At 35.9% G+C, this 21,081-nt stretch overlaps 1 protein-coding gene and 1 pseudogene across 2 annotated transcripts in view; one reads left to right on the forward strand and one right to left on the reverse strand.

The window, feature by feature from the left end:
• The window catches only part of Atp6v1a (ATPase H+ transporting V1 subunit A), a 51,860-nt gene extending 42,536 nt beyond the window's left edge, over window positions 1-9,324 (forward strand). For both annotated transcript variants that reach the window (XM_033767989.1, XM_010630089.2), the window contains 3 exons: window positions 1,805-1,899; window positions 3,954-4,125; window positions 7,335-9,324. In XM_033767989.1, coding sequence (XP_033623880.1) covers window positions 1,805-1,899; window positions 3,954-4,125; window positions 7,335-7,427 — 360 coding nt within the window. In that variant the 3' untranslated portion in view covers window positions 7,428-9,324. The remainder of the gene's footprint in view (window positions 1-1,804; window positions 1,900-3,953; window positions 4,126-7,334) is intronic.
• An 8,485-nt stretch (window positions 9,325-17,809) lies between these two features.
• LOC104866303 lies at window positions 17,810-19,433 on the reverse strand (annotated as a pseudogene).
• Between the last annotated feature and the right edge of the window lie 1,648 nt (window positions 19,434-21,081).

Genomic DNA, 21,081 nt, shown 5'->3' on the forward strand with positions numbered 1-21,081 from the left:
CCATGGATCAAGTTAGTAAACTAGTGACAGTTTGGAAGAGAAAGTTTGAAACTAAAACTGATGGAATACTATTGAAAATGTACAAAGATTTACTTTAAGTTAACATGAGACTAGAATGCTAAGAGAAATGTGGGCAAAGGAAAGAGCAAACAGGTTATAGAAGAAACAACCCTAAAAGTTACAGTTCTGTGGAAATGTCTGGACAACAGTACGTCATATTACACTGGGGAGAATGGCAGAAACTGGGTGTAGCTAAGTGTTGCTGAGATAGAAGGATGATGTATCATCTTTGGGTGTCTCATCTGGTGCTGCCCTTTTAGAGAACCGTGTGATAGGACTTGTTTTAATACCCTGGGACTTAGTTCACTTTTGGATATTTGTCTTCAAAGAAAATTCTCAAATGAGCCATTAAGTGCATAATTATGGTAGCAGGTAATCAGTGGAGTTCCATTTGTCCTGAACTAGGGAAGAAAGTAAAGTATGGAAGATGAGCACCTCAGAAAATGAATTACCCAAGAGCAGGAAGAGCACCAAATTATGTGGAACACAGCAATGTGGGTGGATCTGAAAAACAAAGCAGCAGACACAAGAATGTTTTGCATAATGAAAAATACCTGCACAAAGTAAAATATACCTTTCACATAAATTTAAACAAATACCCCCCCAAAAAAAAAACAAAAAGAAAACACATAAAGCATTTTAATATTTGCCTGTGGTTGAAGAAAGGAATGAAGACAAAAAGGATGTTTTTTGAAAAAGAAAGAAATCTGATCCTTACCTAAGGAGCTCAGTACAAATAAATAATGCTAAGGTACAGTTAACTCACAATTTCCAAGAACTCTTTATTCATTAATAATCCTATCGACAGTGTGGTATTATCTGTCAGGGCTGACAGTGATTACAAAATTAGAGAGTTGGAGGCATTGATGTTTGAAGATGAGCTTTATAACTTAGCTATCCCAATAAAACAGCGCTCAGAGATTAAGTGCACACTTACTGTCCTTCATAGTTCTAAACATCATGTATTGTTTTAAAAATTGTAATAGCTTCAAGCCTTTATTGATTACTGCGAAAGAAACTTAAAACTGAGAATTCAGCTAGGCATGATAGAACACACCTGTAATCCCACCACAAAGGACGGTAAGGAAGGAGGAAGGCAAGTCCAAGGTCACCCTGGGCAGTTTTGGAAGATGTCTGAAGAAGGTTGGGATTGTAGCTCAGTGGTAGACTGCCCCTAGGTTCAGTCTTCAGTACCACAAAAACATTTAAAACACTGAGAATTGAAATTATTAAGATAGCAAGCCAGGATCTGAAGTTGTATTTTTTTTTAAAGAGTATTAATCAGTTTGCACACCTATATTATAGCAGCACTATTCACATTAGTCAAGAGTGAAAGTAACCCAACATGAGTGAACCACAAGGATGTCATGCTAAGTGAAATAAACCAATCACAAAAACGCAAATACTATATGACTTCATTTATATTCAGTATGTAAGTAGTCAAATCACAAAAACGTAAAGTAGATTGGTGGAGTTAATATTTATGAACATAGAGTTTTACATTTGCAAAATATTTTGAAGATCTCTTTCTGACAGTGTGAATATACTTAGCACTACTGAACTGTACTCTTGTAGTTAACATGGTAAATTTTGTCATAATTTAAAAAGAACAATCAAAAAGCACTTATAAGGTGAATTTATTAATGATGGATGATTATGTATTGATTATATAATTTCTGCTTGCTAATTGATTGTCAGCATTGGTCCCACATCATAGAAGTAAATTTCTAATTTTCTCTTCTAGGCTTCATTAGCAGAAACTGATAAAATCACTCTAGAGGTAGCAAAACTCATCAAAGATGATTTCCTGCAACAAAATGGATATACACCTTATGACAGGTAAGCTATACTGATTTCCTTTTTTATTTGAGGATTTTCTATTGTGTTTTGGCAAAGGAACTGCCTATTAAAAACTTTTTGCCCTCATACAGATACATTCTGATTCAATGTATTGGCTTCTTTTATATAATCATAGCAGACATCTGATGATATAATATGTTCCACGTCTTGATTTGCTCATTTGTCAAATTATGACAGTATTTTCATTCATGCAGCCATCTATAATTATGCTAAATTATGGCTTAGTCTGCAGATACTGGGGATCATTGCCTCCCTCAGAAGCTTTCTCTCACTGTTACTTTGCACTGCCCATGTCTCTTTCACCTTTTGCCTAAAAAATCATACTCTTTCCTGCCTCACTTTTTTTCTACCAGTGTCTTTGTTACATCTCGCAACAAGTTCTATTTTTTTTTTTCCAGCTTTAATTGAGTTTATTGGTACATTTTAGGGATACAGTACAGTTACATTCATTGTTGGGATCTTGTACCTCTACATGACAGGTCTTGATTGTCATTTTTTCCCCTTGTCCCTGTCCTCCCTTCACCCCCTCCTCCCCTCCCCATCTACAAACACTTTATTTTCATCTTTTCATTCTCTCACATTTTTTTCTTTTCCCTTTTTACTCTTCCCCTACCCATCCCACCTTCCCTACACCTTTAGGAGCTTTCTTCCCATTTCTAAATGTCAGTAATCTTATTAGAATCTTATGCATTGTTGCAGATTATTCACACCAGGGAAACTATTCGGTATTTACACATGTGTGACTTATTTATTTCACTTAGGAGTATATCTTCAATATGTATCCATTTTCCTATGAATGAATCTATTTTCTCGTTCTTTATGGCTGAGTAATATTCCATTTTATAGAAAAACCACATCTTCTTTATCCAGTTTCCAACGGATGGGCAAATGGGCTGTTTCCAAGATTTAGCTATTACACACTGTGCTGCTATAAACATGGGTGCACATACTTCTCTGTAATATGATTCTTTTAGTTCTCTTGGAAAGATACCCAGCAGAGGGATGGCTGGGTCAAATGCAACCTCCAGTCCAAGCTCTTTGAGGTATCTCCATATTGATTTCCATAGTGCAACCAGTTCTATTTACTCCTCCCCAGTGCTTGCTTTTTCTTCAGTGTTATCTCTGTTACTATTGTAGCTTGCTTATGTGCTTGCTTTGGCAGCACATATACTACGGTAGCTTGTTTAGCATTCCCGTTTCTTAAACTTTTGAGAATTTGAGCTTGTTCATCCTAGGCTACTTTTCTCCCTCAAATCGTATTTGATTCCATATAAAAACTAAAGAGGGAACTGAACAAATAGAAGAATTAACCAAAATGTAGGGCAAGCAGAAAGTTTGCCAGTATATCATTAAGCTTCAGAAATCTACTATATCAGAAACTTAAGAAGCCCTAGGAACCAAACCACCAATACAAACATAATTCACTGATCTCCTTTGGAAAGGATGTTGTAGAAGTGGGTATGAAATTATGTGTGGGTGTCTTAAAACATAGCAGAAGGTTGATGAGAACAAGTATGAGTATTTGCTCATATGTATACATTTTTGTTATTAAAAGGTATGAGTAAATGAAAATTGACAACATTAGAAGGAAAAGAGCTACTGTGAACTTTAATAAATTGAAGTTTCCTGCTTTCCCATTGTTTATTAAACCTTAACCACTATCACAGGCAGATCTTTACGACTCAGTTATTTTACCATTTCAGTTACTTATTTAACTGCGTTGTACAGAAACCAACCCTTGGAAAATTTTTGTATTGTGGCAGTCTTTTTTGTTTTTCCTACATGACTTTAACAGAAAAACAAACATTATCCTTAAAACTAGTAAAAGAAATATATTTCTCCAGAGATGTCGCAGTCCCAAAACTCATTAAGGAGTTAGTGTTTTCTTTTGCTTTTCTTTTTTCATACGTTACATATTATCCAGTAAATATAAGTAGTCTAGCTATTTAAATAAAGCTAACACCCTAGTAATTTATACCTAAAGTTTTATGGGGGTTGTTTTTGTTAACTCTTTTGGCCTTCATTTGTCCCAGGTTCTGCCCATTCTACAAGACAGTAGGGATGCTGTCTAACATGATTTCATTTTATGATATGGCTCGTAGAGCTGTTGAGACCACTGCCCAGAGTGACAATAAAATCACATGGTCCATTATCCGTGAGCACATGGGGGAGATACTCTACAAACTTTCCTCCATGAAATTCAAGGTATGTTTTGTTTCTGCTTTAACTTTTTAAAGTAAGAAATGTTTATTTTTATATGAGTTCCAGATCTGGAGTGTGAAACTTGAGCAATTATCACTTTCACTCATACTCAGGCTATGTAAAACCAGACTAGGCCTCACTCAAAGTTATTTTCAAGCAGGCATTCCAGTCATGAAAATTATAGTATGTCACGTCTAAAATAAATGCTGATGTGTTTTCTTTTGTGTCTTAGCTGGCTGATAGTTTAGAGCTAAATTCTTTGTTGCATTTACCTTAAGTACCTATTAACATCTAGCCCTCATCTTCTTTTGAAATGACGTCTGTTTTGTTTACTCCTTCCAGATACCTATTTCTTTTCTTTTCTTTTCTTTTCTTTTCTTTTCTTTTTTTTTTTTTTTTTTTGAGATAGTGTCTGGCTCTGTAGTCCAGGCTGGCCTCCTCCTGTCTCACTCTGAGTGCTGGTGTTACTAGTGTGGTGTACCACCATACTTGATTTTATTTTTAACTTGGAGTGACCTCTTGTTTTTATGAAAATAAAAATAGATAAATTGCCAATAGAAATTCAAGTGTATAAGATTATTTTAAAATATTTGATCAATTAGGTTGTATTTAATTGCTGTATTTCTAAAGTCATGACATCTAGGAACATTTACTAATTACCTATTAAGAATAAGGCTTAGGACCAGGGATTTAGCTCAGTGGTTCCACCACCTGCCTCAGAAGTGCAAGGTCCTAAATTTAATCCCCAGTACCGAAAAAAAAAAAAAGGCTCTGAGTGTTTAATATAGAAATTTTAGCTGGGCGTGGTAGCATTCAGAGGCTGAAGCAGGAGGATCATCACAAGTTCAAGGCCAGTCTATATTGAGTTCAATTCCAGCCTGAACTACTCAGTGAGACCCTCAAGAAAAGAAAAAAAATTAAGATGATGTATGTGTGTGTGTGTGTGTGTGTGTTTGCTTGTATGTGTTTGCTTGTTTATACTATAGTTTGAAAATATGATCCTGTATAAATAGACTTTCTCTATAATCAATAATTTAAAAATACTCAGAACCAGGGACACTTTTATCCATATCCTCCAAACTCTATCATCTATCAGAATAAAAATACTGGTAGAAGTAGCTGCCTGGCTTGCAGCATCTTTATGTGGTGCCTTGTATCTTGACTCATTTTGGCTTTGGGAACCTATTTCTTCTGTCTGGTCCTGCAACACAGCCTCCCTACCATGCTCTGGCCTCTGTGGTCTGTGCATTTCATGGTTTCTAAGCCTTTATCTGATATACACTGCATAACTAAACCCTTTATTGATTAAGGCCCAATTCTAATTTCCCACATTTATTTGCTCATATTTTTGTATATTCCACTTAGAGCAATTTTTAAGATTCATCTATGCTCAGCACCATGCAATCCTCTCAGCAATGTTGAGAGTACTATGGACTTAACTATATGTCCACCAAAGTCACAGGTTGAAGTTTTCTCTCTTCCCTCTCCCTGTCCCTTCCCCTCTCCCTCTCCTTCTCTCTTTCCCTCCCTCTCTGCTTCTGTCCTTCTGCCCACCATGTGAGAATGCAGGAAGTCAGGAAAAGGGCCCTCAGTACAAAGTGAATTCAATCTTGGGCTTCTCAGTCTCCAAAACTGTGAGAAACAAACTTGCTGTTGAAGCCCCCAGTCTGTGGTATTTTGTTATAGTAACCCAAGCAGCTAATACAAGAGAACTTATATATGAAGAAAATAAGACTCAGAGAACATAAGCACATCATTTAAGAATTTAGCTAAATAGTATTTCCTTTTTCTAAAAAATATTTTCTTCTTTTTTTCTGCTTTAATTGAGTTTATTGGTACATTTTAGGGCTACAGTACAGTTACATTCATTGTTGGGATCTTGTACCTCTACATGACAGGTCTTGGTTCTCATTTTTTCCCCTTACCTCTGCCCTCCCTTTCATTACACTTCTTAAATGTCATCCAAGAATGAACTGAGCCAATAGTATATTATGGCAAAACATATGAAAGCATCAGTATCTTTTTTCCAAATAATATCCATAGGCATAGAGAAATCCTTATGGCATAGAATGAAAAAAATAAAGTTACCTAAAATTTTATATGTAATTTCATGTAAAAGGTTAAAATTTTTTATTAGTACATGCTTACAGTATATGATTACATTTGTCATGGGGAGTGAGTGGTATATGTATATTGAATTTTGTCTTTTTCTGTTAATATGATTAAAGGTGAGATCTTTTTAGTTATGTTCATTGAATCAAATTAACATCAGAGGTGGGGAGTTTTTTTTGTTATTAAATATTCTTCTGTAACATTATTTGGGGATAAAGAGGAATATATCCCTTGTTAAACATTTAGGACATTTCCAGTTAATGGTATGAACAATCATGTAGTCAGTTTTGTTTATTATAGATTCCTGTAAGTCACAGATGGAAAACCTTTTTGAGACTAGTGCCACTTTTTCATTCTATGCCCCTTATTTATTGCAGAGTGCCAACACTGCAATTATACCTGAATACTGAGGTTTCAGTTTAGAAAAACAGCTCTACATTAACATCTTAAAAGAAAAACACAATAACATGCATGCTATAGGTTTGCCACTGCTGTTATAAGTGAATGATTGGGTCAAAGAGCTGGAATATTTTAGTATTTTCCTTTTTTTTTTTTTAATTTTGTTTTGTTTTGTTTTTGTTTTTGCGGGGCTAGGGATCAAACCCAGAGCCTCATGCATGTTAGGCAAGTACACTACCATTGAGCTGCACCCGGCTTGACATTTTAGTTTCTGTTATGTATATTACTTGATTAACTTGCTTTTCATAAAGATTGTACGTATGGTGGATTTTAAGATTATTTTCCAGGTTTTACTTCTCTATCTCAGGGTTACAGTATCAAACCTTTAATCATAAATTCTTCTTTGATTAAATGAATTCCCAGCTATCATATGCATCTAATATGTGACACTGCATGATTTCACTCAATTATCCATATTGTTGAGATTTGGTCAATAAATGTGATTAGCAGGCAAAATACAGAATTGATATTTGTTTTCTCGCTGTGTGGTTGGAGTATGAGTCCATTTATACATTTTTGCCTGTAAAGGAAAATGAAGATAGTTTGGACTCCTGCCTGTGGTTTACCAGTATGTCTCACTTAACTTTGTTCTCAAAATCTACTAAGTTAAAGTAAATTGGATATGTAATGTCTTTTTTCAGGATCCAGTGAAAGATGGTGAGGCAAAGATCAAAGCCGACTATGCACAACTTCTTGAAGATATGCAGAATGCATTCCGTAGCCTTGAAGATTAGAACTGTGATTTCTTTCCTCCTTTTTCCTCAGCAAGCTCACATGTGTATATTTTCCTCAGTTTCTCATCTCAGACCCTTAGCTTCTTTATTGTGTAGCTTTGTGACTAGTGCCTATGTGTGTTAGTTGTTTTGCAGTTTATTTGGTAGGTCTTATATAAAAGAAACATTCCTTTGTTGCAGTGTTTGATGGTCCTCCCTGATCCTTTACCTGAAGTGGTGAATGTAGTAAATATGATAAACAATGGCTGTACTACTGTAAACGTGTTTTGAAGATGACAGCCCTCCTTGTCCTGGGCTTTCTCTTTCCTCGTGTCCATTAAATTGTAAACAGGACTGCTGCATGTATACTCTTGGCAGTGAATTTTGAATGAAAGGCCCAATGTCTAAACCTTTTGACAGATACTTGGGAAACAACTCAATATCTATGTGGTAAGCCCATGTGTAGCTTAGCGTTTTGCTAAGTAACTGCTTTGCAGGAAATACTTTTTAAAAGGTGAATGATTAATGTAACAATTATGCATTGCTTTTCCAGTATAAATCAGGAATATTTATGGGAAACTACTGGGGACTATACTGTTTTAAAACAGGCATTTTGGGGAGCTCAGCAGAATAGATGAATCAGTACCCTCTAAAAAAGTGGGAAAAAGGGACCAGATAGTCAAATTTAGATTAATATCATTTTTTAAAGTAGGAAAACTTTAGTATCAAGGACTATTATATACTACATTACTAGAAAATCCCTTTAAAAATATAATTAAAATAATAATAAGAAACTCGAACTACATCATATTCTCTTTCTTTTCCTCAAACAGCACATAAGCCTGAGTGTCTAAGAAGCGTGTAGCAGTATAATGGACAGTGAAATTCCGCAGAGAAGATACTTAGTACTAGTGCTTTAAGGCTTTTTGCCCTGTAAGAACCAGCTGTGCTGTAGCAATTCCTTGGGGCCAGAGTAGCATGATGTTTTTACAGAGTATTGACATGTATCACTTGTTTGCATGTTTGTTTGCTTGTTGAATTTTTGAACACCTGGCTTACCAGTTGTAGAAAATTTTATTTTCATGTGGTTTTTCATTCACTGGCTCAGAAAATTTTTCCGATTGTCCATGGCTATAGGAGCATAGCAGTCTCCATTCTGTTTCATGGGGATGAAATTAATGCTTACATTGATTGGTAACAAAATCCGGGTCATGTGGAAAAAAAAAGAGATAATTTTCTGTCTTTTCGGTATATGTTTAAAAATAATAAGGCACACTGTAGAGCAGCTCTAAGATCAAGTTTCCTATTAAATCTTTCTGATAGATATTGCTGGCACCATTGCTTCATCTTTGGGAAGAGGAAAGAGTATGTGAACATGTCTGACAATCTCAAATACACAAATATAATAGCATAAATAAAAATATGTATTTTATGCCTCTGTTATTTAAATTTTTATGTAATACATATCTTTTGTTCATTAAAGAAAGATGCAGCCAGTTGAGAATTCAGATGTAGTTTTATGTACATTCTTGCAAGCTGCATGTTTTTACAGTGGACTGCCATTGGGGAAAGATAGTCTTCCATACAACTTTTTTAACCTTTCAGAATATTGACAAAATTATGCAGTGATTTGCTGAGATGTGGACTTAATGGTGCTGCTTTATCAGTTTGCTCCCAGTGAGACCTTCCTACCTAGAGGCCCTAAAACTAGTGAAAGTTAAAAGCATTTCAAAAACTTTCTATTCCTACTTTAAACCTACCAGCAAACAAGAATTGTGGTCATGATAAATGATATGAAGAAACTAATTGACCAAGTTTGTTTTTTGTTTGTTTTTTTTTTTTGTCATCCTGAATTTGAGATGTACATTTTTATTCCTTTTAAGAATGTTGTTGTATGAATGCAAGGATGCTAGAGAAACTGTGCTCAGATATTCATTTTAAGTGTCCCTTCACCTGTATGTTGTAGAATTTCAGATTGGTAATTGATAGTATTTCTGTAGAAAGAATGTGTTAAATTACAAGCGATCTTTTAAAAAGATTATGCAGTTCTATATTTATTGTGCTATGCCTGATCCTAAGAGCAGCCAGTTAAACAAGTTTCATATGTATTTTTCCAGTGTTAAATCTCACACATTGTACTCTTGGGAAATTTCCTTCCATCCTGAAGAACGAATAGAAGAGGCCATATGTATTGCCTCCTCATCTTTGAGATTTCACTATCTTTATGTTAAAAGTTGTGTAAATTATTAAAAATCTATGAAAGAATAAAAAGTGGATTTAAATTAACTTTGCTTTTTTTGTTGGGGAGATAAGATTTTCTAGAAAACATGCCATCTTCTATTTTTATTGTTTCAGCATGACTTTTTGCATTTTTTATTTCTTCCTTTATCAATTTTAATTTAAAGTCACAAAATTGAATTGGGCCCTTACTGTAGTCAGCAAAACATCCTATAATCGTATTCTTCAATGATTCAGAATTGTGGTATACAGGATTTGGCGGGGGGTGCCAGGGATCAAACTCAGGTCCTTGCGCTTGCGAGGTAGGCAGCAGAACCACTGAGCTAAATTGCCAGCCCTGTGGTATACAGAATTTTATCCCATTCTGAATAGTACTTCAAATTGAAAAAGCATTTGGTTTCTAAAAATTCACTTCTAAAGTAAAGATCAATGGTACTCATTTTAATTTTTAGCATGAATTAAAGCATTGCAATTTATCATATTGCAAGCCGGATGATTTTAGATTCAATTAACAGTGTAGCAGCATCCATTGTAGCAATCCAATATGTTGCCTAAGATATATTTTATTTCCTTTACTGTTACATTATTTTACAATTTTCACAGGAGTGAGGAAGCAATGTGAAGTGGACAGTTTTGTATTCCTATGGAGTGCCAAGTTTATATAGACAAACACTTAAAAAAGGAAAGGCTATTCATTATAGATGGGGTCATTTTTAGTCCATGAGATAATATCCAACTTTCTCAAATGGGGTGTGATAAAATGTTAACTTCTTTTTTTTTGTTTGTTTTTTGGTACTGGGGATTGAACTCTGGACCTTGCGCTTGCGAGGCAGGTGGCAGAACCACTGAGCTAAATCCCCAGCCTGATAAAATGTTAACTTCTAAAAGGTTTACATTCCCCTCAGAAGTTGAGTCAGAGACCTGAGTTTAGTAGTTTACCTGGGAGATGATCCTGGGAAAGTACACAGAGGGGAATAGAAAATTCGAACAGATGGAAGAAAGGCAATAGAAGGGCTCATAATCAAGTATGTTAACAGTTCCTATGGAACATGATCCTGCTGAGGATTTCTGAGAGCAACTAAAGGACCTGTCTTTCAATTTTCCCACCTGGGAGCAAGGAAACAAGTCACCATTTTTTAAAGAGCAGAATTATGGTTATGAGTAGACAGATGGGTGTTTAATGCTTCTGAAGGTAAAACAGCTTCTTAGATAATGATTTTTTAAATAATTTATTCTAATCCTATTATACAGAAGAGGGATTTAAAATCTAAAGAGGTTGATTTGGTCAAGGTCACACTGAGGATCATATTTCATTCCTGATTTCTAGTGTTTCTTTGCAATAAATGGTACTTTCCTTATATGTACACTTTCCACTCAGAACCACAGAGTTAAGTAAATGTGAGAATATGTAGCGGAGGAAAGGCAGAGAGAAATTACTGGCTAGACAAGGTGGACATAGAGTATTTTGATGACTCATTTTAAAAAGGAAAATACATTTTAAAAAGGAAAATACACAAAAGGTGCATGTGAGTTTGAGGCCAATCTGGGCTGTATAAGCTTAAGGCTAGCCTGTACCACATAGCGAGGCCCTTGCTCAAAAAAAGAAAAAAAAAATTTTTTTTTTTTTGAGAAATTGGTAGCATGTAAGCCACAGTTTAGGAGGATGAGTCTACAAGTAGATAAGTACAGGTTTTCTGAAATCATACAGAGGTTTTTTTAAGAGGACAGGAATATAAACATCTTACAAAAATCTGTATCCAGCATATGAGAAGAACTATAAAAAAAAACTTGAAATGGAAAAAGTACTAAAAGATACATGGATAAAACTGAACAGGCACCTTTAAAAACAGCCACTTAAATGAAAGAGGTGTTAACTTCTAGTCAGAAGTTTCGGGGAAAGACAAATTAACACAATTGATACCTTTCTTCATAAGTACAATGTGATACTTTTCTTCACACCTAGAATGGCTAAAGTGGAAGGGCAGACATCAATTGGTGAGGGTACTAAACAACTGGAATTTAAAGTTTTGGTAGGAGTGTAGATTTGTACAACTATTTGGGAAAACTTCTTGTTTTTTGGGTTTTGGTTTTTTTGTTTTGTTTTGGTTTGGCTTTTTTTGAGACAGGGTTTCACTATGTAGTTGAGACTGACCTGGAACTCACTATGTAGCCCAGGCTGGTCTTGAACTCACAGTGACCCTCCTGCCTCAGCCTCCCAAGTGCTGGGATTACAGGCGTGCGCTACCACACCCCGCTACTGGGAAAACTTTTAAGAATTCTATTCTAGGTGTCTGTACAACAGAAATGTGTTCAAAAAAGGTGTATATCAAAATGTTCATAGCTGCATTATTTTTAATAGCACCAAACTAGAAATTACCTAAATGGTAGTTTTGAAGAATTGGAAGTAAATTGTAATAGCATCACAATGAAATATTTTAGCAAAATGAGAGTTGTACAACATTCAGGAGTCTCACTATTTAATTAAAGCAAACAATATACTGTATGTATGATTCTATTTGTATAAAATTCAAGAATATAACATCTGTTTAAAGCAGAATAACAGTTACACAATGGGGAAGAGGATATTGATAACAAAAGCATGGCATAAAGAGGGCTTTTGGGGTACTAGTAACCTTTAGGGTCTTGATGTAGTTCCAACTATGCCTTGATTTCTTGTCTCGGAAACAATGCCCAGTACCAAAAATTAAATTTTGGCTTGGTTTGTAAAGGTTTCAGACCATAGTCACCTGGCTCCAAGGCAGGATGGCATGTCACAGGCATTGCAGAGGAGAAACAGCTCCTGGCATGGTAGCAGGAAGCAGAGAGATCTAGGAAGGAAAGAGGGACACATACTCTTCCCAGCCACACCCCCAGTGACCCACCTCCTCTGACCAAGCTTAACCTCCTAAATCACATTTAGCCCCCACCATCTAATCACCTCCCAAATGCCCCACCTAGGAGTATGTGAGACTTTAAGGTGGGGGACATCTAGATATAAATCATAACAAGCTAACATAGGTGTGTTCACTTTGTAAAAATTCACACATATTACATGTATTGAAGCAGTACATGTACCCCATTAATATGTATAATTTTCAATGTGTCAATGAAAAATAAAGTTTTGGGCTGCAGATTTAGCTCAGTGGCGTTGCTCCTGCCTTGAAAGCACAAGGTCCTGAGTTCAATCCCTGGTACCCAAAAAAGTAAAATAATAAAATTTTAAAAATTCATACACAAATCAGGCACTTTTCTGTATGTGTGCCAGTTTACAAAAAAAAAATAATGATTAAATGATTATAAGTAAGGTATTTCTATATTTAAAGTAGTTTTGTGTTACCAAATATATAATGGTAGTTTAAAAATACTTTTTCACCTAATAATAGAATACTATTTTGTGTTTGATTTTTAGTTGTGCTTTCCTAGCAGTAGTGATAGATTTAATTTTTTTTTTCTTTTGGTTTTTTGAGACAGGATCTCACTATGTAGTTGAGACTGACCTGGAACTCACTATGTAGTCCAGGCAGGAACTCACAGTGATCCTCCTGCCTTAGCCTCCCGGGTGCTGGGTTTACAGGCGTGTGCCAACACACCCGGCCGATAGATTTAATTTTTTTGTTTTGTTTTTGTGGTTTGGTGCTTGAGATCAAATTCAAGGCCTTGGAAATGCTAAGCAAGCATTCTACCACTAGCAACCTACAAAGCCATTCTCTGAATTTTTTAATTCAGGAGATTTCGGTTTTCTTTGCAACCAAAAACTTTTTTTGCTTTGTCAGGTATCTGATCAGGCTTTGGGGAATAATCTATTCTTAGAACAGAATGAAGCTAACTGAACTACAAAATCATTCAATAGTGAACTGTGGTCTCATTCACAGTGCTATCGCTGTTGTATGAAAATATGTATTTGTATGTAGACCTCAAAGAAGCAATGACAACTGCTAAAAGAAGTATAATATTTTGAATAATTATATATTTTAATTAGGTGTTTCCCAAACTTGTCCGGATACAAGCAGCATTTGGGATTGTGTTACTAATACAGACTATCATTCTGCCCTAAACCAACTTGATTTGGAGTATCTTGTCTCAGGAAAGTGTAGGGAAATCAGTTTAACAAATGTCCCAGATAATTCTTACTATCGGACATTTTAGAAAACAACTATCTTTATTCAGTGCTTAGCTATAAAAGGTAACACAAGAGACTTAATTAAGTGTCTTCCCAAACACTTAATTAGTTTTGTCTCAGTATGGTAAGACTGCTGAGCCATGTACCCTTTAACCGTTCCCTGGTACTGGCCTTAAACAGTACAGATTCACATGTGTGGGTTCACGCAGACTCAAACAGGACAGTTTCCTGAATCTTGAATTTAAGCAGTAATTATTGTTATACTCATGGATGTCAAACAGGATTCTATTACAGCAGTTTCACATCCATACTTAATGGACCAGCAATTTCTCTTACTGCTCACTTCTCCACATATAGGAGAGTTTTTGTTTGTTTGTTTTGTTTTTTCCCAGTAGTGGGGATTGAACTCAGGACCTTGCACTTGCAAGGCAGGCGCGATGCCACTGAGCTAAATCTCCAGCCCAGTAGGAGAGTTTTTAAAGGGATAAAAATTCTGCAATGCATTTCAAGCATAGTCTGTGAATATAAAAAGAATCTAATCTTTTTTTTTAAAGAACAACATTTGTCCTGGGGTTCAAATTTTTTCTTTAATCCATCATTTTTTTTAAAGTTTGATTTTAAACCATCTGAATAACTCTTGTATTTTTACAATTCCCAAAAAGCTGATACAGGCCAGGCGTGGTGATGCACGCCTGTAATCCCAGCACTTGGGAGGCTGAGGCAGGAGGATCGCTGTGAGTTCGAGACCAACCTGGGCTACATAGTGAAAAGTAAGAAAATAAAACAAGAATCATGAAGGTAGTCTTCAAATGATAAATATTTTAACAACTTTACTTGTCTGTTAAAACCTGGGCTTACTATCTTAGCATCATTTAAAATGCAGATGGTTACTAAACACTTTTAGAAGAGTCTCAGGTAAACGTTTGTCTGATTGCATTGAGAAACTCATCATCAGATGGAAAACTTCAGGACATCACTACACAAAAATTAATAGAATGTACTTCTTGATATTTGAATCATGTTATATTGCCTAATCAAAAAATTAAAACTAAAATAAATAGATAAGACATCAGTTCAAATACATATCTTTCTGTAGCACCTATTTGTATTGTTTTCATAAACTATAAAGTAATCTTTGAGAGTACACCCATTTTATCCTCTTTTGTGAAGCTCAGGAGAATCTTTAACCATACCCAGATAAATAAATTCCTGCCACTTAGAATTGCTCTATTGAGAAATGATACAGTTGCAAATGTACCCCTGCCACTGCTTTATCTCTTTGAGGTATCTTGTGCTTCCAAAGGAAATTTTGCATGAGTCACACTGCCTGTATTTAAGTGGCACTACCCCAAATTAAGTGGCCAACTTACTTGAGTACTCCAGACTGGTTTATAAATTTAGTTGCAGCTCTTTGCTTATAGAAAGTGATATTGCTAATCAAGAGTCATCTATATTATAGGCTCAATATTCACTTTTATGAGAAAATTAAATTAATCAATAGAAACTTGGTAATCAGAATCACAGGCTATATATTAAGCACAGAGTTTTATTTATTTTTTAATTTTTTTGGTACCGGGAGTTGAACTTCCTTGTTCTTGCAAGGCAGGCAGAGGAACCACTGAGCTAAATCACCGGCCCAAGCAAAAAGTTTTAAAGAAAATGGAGTTGGAGTGCTTGCTTAGCTTTCAAGAGGCCCTGGGTTTGAATCTCAGCACTGCAAAAACAAATTTTTTAAATTGAAAGAGTGTCTACATATATGAAAAACTAGGGTAGCACAAGGGATCCAGTGATACTTGAACTGTTCTGATGTTGACCATGGTAATGATTCCACAAATCTACAAAGAATAAAACTTTCTAGGATTAATAAACCCAGATCTAGTCTCTGTCTGCCCATGCTGCCTACCAGTGATAGCAAAGACCTGACTTAAAGTGAACATTTTGTTTCTTTCTCTTCTAATTCTTGTCTTTTTGTTTTGTTTTGTTTTTTCTTGATTGTTCTTGTTTTTATATGAATGTGAACATGGTTTATAGCTTTTTTGTTTTGTTTTGTGTTTTTAGTTTTTGACACAGGTCTTGCTTTGTAGTTCAGGCTGGCCCTGCACTCACTATGTGGCCCAGGCTGGCCTCGAACACGCAGTGATCTGTTGCCTCAGCCTCCTAAGTGCTGAGATTATAGGACTAAACTACCACACCTGGCCAGTGGTTTCTAGTTTTTGTCATTGTTTTGTTTTGCTCTTGTTTTTATTTCTTCCTTCTCTCTTTCTCTCCTGTCTTCTTCACTAGTTTCCCAAAGTTTGCATGATCTTCCTTTGTCCTCCAGCCTTGCTTCTAATCTCTTCTTCCTCTTCTATTTCTCTATTTTTCTCTCCTAACCCCTTTTAAATTTCCTCCCCTGAGTGTAAAATTGCCATATTGAAGGCTTACTTACTGCATACAATTTTCTGATTCATTTTAGATTTTGTTATGTAAACACTACCTCATCTGGTTAAAGGTGGCAAATTAATAGTTACCACAGTTTGTCATTTTCACCTTGAAGTAAGTCTTTCATTTTAAAGGTTGTTTTTCAAACTAAGGTAGCAAACATTTTGCCATGGAATGGCAGTGTGATGTGCTGTTATTTTGCTCTGTATAAAGAAAAATAATGAGATATTTTTAAATACTGGAGTTTGGTTACATTACATAGTTAAACTTCTATTCAGAATGATGGACACTTTGAGAAGCTAATCCTTATAATCCTTATCCAGAAACATTTTAATCTCTTAGAAAACAAAACAAAAAATCAAAAATCCAAAACTACTTCGCTCCTTTTCACAGTAGTGCACATTTTAACCATAATTTAGTTATCTCCACAAAACATCAGATTTTTTGCGGGGGCAGTACTGGGGATCAAACTCGGGTCCCTGCACTTGCCAGGCAGGCAGCACCACTGAGCTAAATCCCCAGCCCATCAGAAAATAATTTTTTAACTTATCTTCTCTATGGTACTTTAAAAAAACTTTGTGCCCTCCTAGTCTTTAATTAGCAGAAATATCCCCCTACAAAGAAGCTATTGTATTTAAGCCACATCTCACACACACACACACACACACACACACACCAAAAACCACAAAAAACCAAAGCATAATGCACTTTTTTTGATATGTGTTACAGATTGACATGACCAAGGACATACATTTTCATTTAATTCCCAATTCCTCTTTCACAATATGCACCATCAAATATATTCTCTAAGAGCCATAAAATGTACCAAATATCTATCTTTTCAAAAGAATGCATAAAAGTATTTTAAATAATTTTTGTTTAAAAGACAAAAAAAAAAAAGAAAGAAAGAAACTGACTCACTCCCTTACTTCATGCATCCATAATCTAAACCAAAAACAAAATTTAAAAGCAAGAACAAACTACTGCTGCAAGGTTTTTTTTGTTTTTTTTTTTTTTTTTTGGTACTGGGGAGATAGTGTAACCATTGACCTACATCCTTGGCCCTGCAAGTTTTTATAAGTCCATTTTCTCTGTATATAAAAACTGCTCACTCTGAAGGGGAAAAAAAGACTATAATTCATGGTGTCTACTGATTCAAAGAGAGAAACAAGGCTGTCATTAGTAGCCAAAAACTGGTACATGTATGGTCTACTTTTTATTTATTTATTTTTGCTTGTTTTGTTTGATTTTTGAGACAGGGTCTCACTATGTAGTTGAGACTGACCTGAAACTCACTATGTAGCCCAGGCTGGTCTTGCCTTAGCATCCCAAGTGCTGGGGTTACAGGAATGCACCATCACGCCCAGCTGTTAGTCTACTTTTCAAATGTATATTTATTTATCTCTTCTGTTTTTAATTTCTAAAACATCTAAATGCAATTTTAGGGGCACAGCAGATTAGATTCCAGCTCTTGGTGAACAGAATTCACAAGTTGTGACAAAATTCTGTCATCTTCAGGGTGAAATTTTGTTAATATACACTGGTATTATATATTTCTTTTATATTTGGCTGTAGTGGACTGGCCATGGTTCAAGTGGGACTATAGCAGTACATGGGTCAGGGACAGTCATTTTGGCTATGTACACATTCATAGTTGGTCCATGGCCTCCAACTAGTAGCACTATTTCCAAAGATCTAATACACAAACTGAACCATCTGATGCGCTGGCTCCAACTTTGTCTCCTGCTGCATTCCAGCAAACTTCAAAAAATTGCACGTGTTCCCTTATAGCTGTGAACTAGAGCACCTGTCTGTGTGTTCCAGATGTGCACACATTTGTCAAACTATTTGTCAGATACCTGCCATCAGGACTGAAAGCTACACTGTACGCAGGCTCTTTGTGGTTTGCCAAAGTATGGATACAAATCCCTCCGTCTACATCGCGTAACATAACAGTAGAATCAAAGGATGCACTTGATAACATAAGGTTGGCATTTGGATTATTTGTCCCTGGTCCTGTTTGACTCCACTTAACAGTATAAATTTCTTTATTATGTGCTTTCAAGTCATGGACACAGTTGTTTTTTTCCATACTCCGTATCTTCAAAGTCATATCATCAGAACAGGAGGCCAGGAGACTGCCAGTTGGGTCCCATTTGATAGTATTCACTTCATTTAAATGTCCCTGGAATGTTTAAATGGGTCTGTTTTGTCCTAATTTTCAAACATGAATGCACATATCTATACTATAAGAAGCGAAGGTGTTGTAGCTCTGCTCAACATCCAATGCTGGTGCTGAATAAAAAGGAAACTGTTGCTTGACTTCACTAGTATATGCATCTCAAATAATTGTAATCTGATCTACTCCAGCACTTAGGATGAAATTTCCTTTCTTATCCATTTTAATGCAAATATAGGGCTTTTATGATGCTGCCCTAAGGTTATAGCAAGATTACTATCTTTAGTCCATATTCTGGCAAATCCATCATATGAACCAGTTGCTAGAAGTGTATCTTCACCAATCCAATCTAGAGATGTTACATCCTTGTTATTTGGAACATATTGTCCTCCTTCTGGCATGAAATGTCTAAGTGCTAACTGTATGGAACCACTGGTGCTATTTTCACTGAGATTCCATATTCTTGCTATTGAGTCTCCCAACCCTGATGCCAAGAGATCACTAACGGGTCTCCAGGCACAGATGACAGCTTCAGATTCATGGCCCCATAACACAACTGCTTTATTAGGAGGGATTTCAACATCCCCATCTACTTTTACCATATAATTATGATTATTTGCAACAGTACATGCTCCATTCTCTTCCCTATTTGCTGCATTTTCTTGTTTTTTTTGTTTGTTTGTTTTTGTTTTTTTGTTTTTTGTTTTTTTTTAGATTCTTGTTGGTTGGTTGCAGCTGCAGCAGCAGCTGCCTGTTTCTGTGCAAGCTGATCTCTGTAAGCTTGTCTTGTTTGTACTACATCAGGCATTATGGCATGTATCAGAGACAAAGAGCCTATGGGCTGACTATCAAACAAGGTACCATCCTCATTTATACTAACTTCTACCTCTACATACTATAGAGCTTTCTGGATGATAGAGATCAATGCAGCAGGTGGGACAAGTGCATCATTTATATTAGACTGACTTGTATGGCTTTCTATACCAAAGGTGAATCCTGAATTAGAAAATCCTGACTCTTGCAAGTATCTATTCACCAAGAAGTTGACCTCATCACTGCTTATACTCATCTTTAATTCCATTTAAACCATGAGGTCAAGAAACGGGATATAATCCTTCAGTCATCTGTCAATCATGTCTTTCAGATAATCTCATTGGAAGTGCATTGATGTGGGATATGCAACTGAATATTCAGTACAGCCAATCACAAACCAGCTGTTGTAGGAAGCTGACAATAATTTTGCCAATTCTACATTTCTGAACCCAACTTCAAAGAGGCTCTGTCAAGGGGCTGGTGCAGCTCAGTGACACCATGCCTGCCTGGCAAGAACAAGGTCCTGAGTTCAATCCCTGGTACTAGGGGGAAAAAAAGAGGCTCTACCAAACACCCTCTAAGAGGACAGAGGCACAAATTCACACACAGTGCATTCTGACCTAGGCCAACAGCCTTCCCCGCCCTCACCAGTGCTCCCACCCTTCCAGGAGGGGGCACAGTTTGTCATTTTCTAGGCTGTGTTTGATGCTACTGTTATTGCTGATTTTACCACTTTAGCCAAGGAGACATAATTGTGCTAATCAGCTGTTCTTGGTATACCAAGACTGAGATTGCCTAAGGGTCTTTAAAAAATGCTATAGGCCAGTGCCAAATAACCAGGGGCTGAGCCAAGTGGATAGCAACTTCTCATGTGCAATAAACTGAAGAAATAGGATCTTGAACAAACTCAAAATCCAAAACGAGCTACACATGGAAGACACCTCTGAGGAGAAGTCATTACTTAAGGATTCTAAACACTAGCAATAAAGCTACTCACCGTAAGTAAATTACAAGCATCAATGCAGGAATTAAATTAAAAAAGAAAATTAGAGGACACTTAAACAAGATGCAACCCCAGACTTTCAGTTCATCAAAGGAAAATCCAGGGAGCATTGAAGTGGAATAAGCCAAAAGCCACCTACCTGGACTCTCTGAAGTGGTAACAGTGGAAGTAACACAGCAGATGAAGGCTTTAGAAAAACTCACATCAGAAATAAGTTCTCAGATAACTAAGGATAACTAAGGAGATAGTGACTATAGTAAAAGACATGTTTAGTATCTCTAGAGCAGATACAGATAAAAAAAATAGAAAAGCTTAGGAAAATGATAAAAATTATGAACACCTAAGGAAAGAAATGGAATCTATGAAACCAATTCAAACATATCCAGGAGATTAAATATTCCATTGAAAGTATACATAGGAGAATAAGCCAATGTGCAGACAGAATATCAGACATAAAAGACAGGATTGCAGTTAGTGATGATGAAAAGAAAGATTTCTTAAAACTAGCATGAAAAATCAATACACCAGCTGCTAGTTGATTTCAAGCCATGACTGATTAAGATACATGTACTGGTAAAGGGAACAATCCAGGAGGAGGAGATAACAATCCTAAATATATATGCACCAAAGAGCAGCACACCCAACTATACAAAACAAATATTAACAGACATAAACAATCACATAAGTACTAATACCATTGTAATGGGGGATCTCAATACCCCACTATCACATATAGACAGATCAACTAGACAAAAAAATCAATAATGAAATATTAGAATTGAACTCAAATTTTTGAACAAATGGACTTAGTAGATGTCTGCAGTCTTCCACTCCACAACATCAGACTACACATTCTTCTCAGCTAAACATGAGATATTCTCCAAATTATCATTTTCACGCT

Source organism: Fukomys damarensis, unplaced genomic scaffold (genome assembly GCF_012274545.1).
Source record: "Fukomys damarensis isolate Sample0158 unplaced genomic scaffold, DMR_v1.0_HiC HiC_scaffold_24, whole genome shotgun sequence".
In the NCBI taxonomy this organism is placed as follows: domain Eukaryota; kingdom Metazoa; phylum Chordata; class Mammalia; order Rodentia; family Bathyergidae; genus Fukomys; species Fukomys damarensis.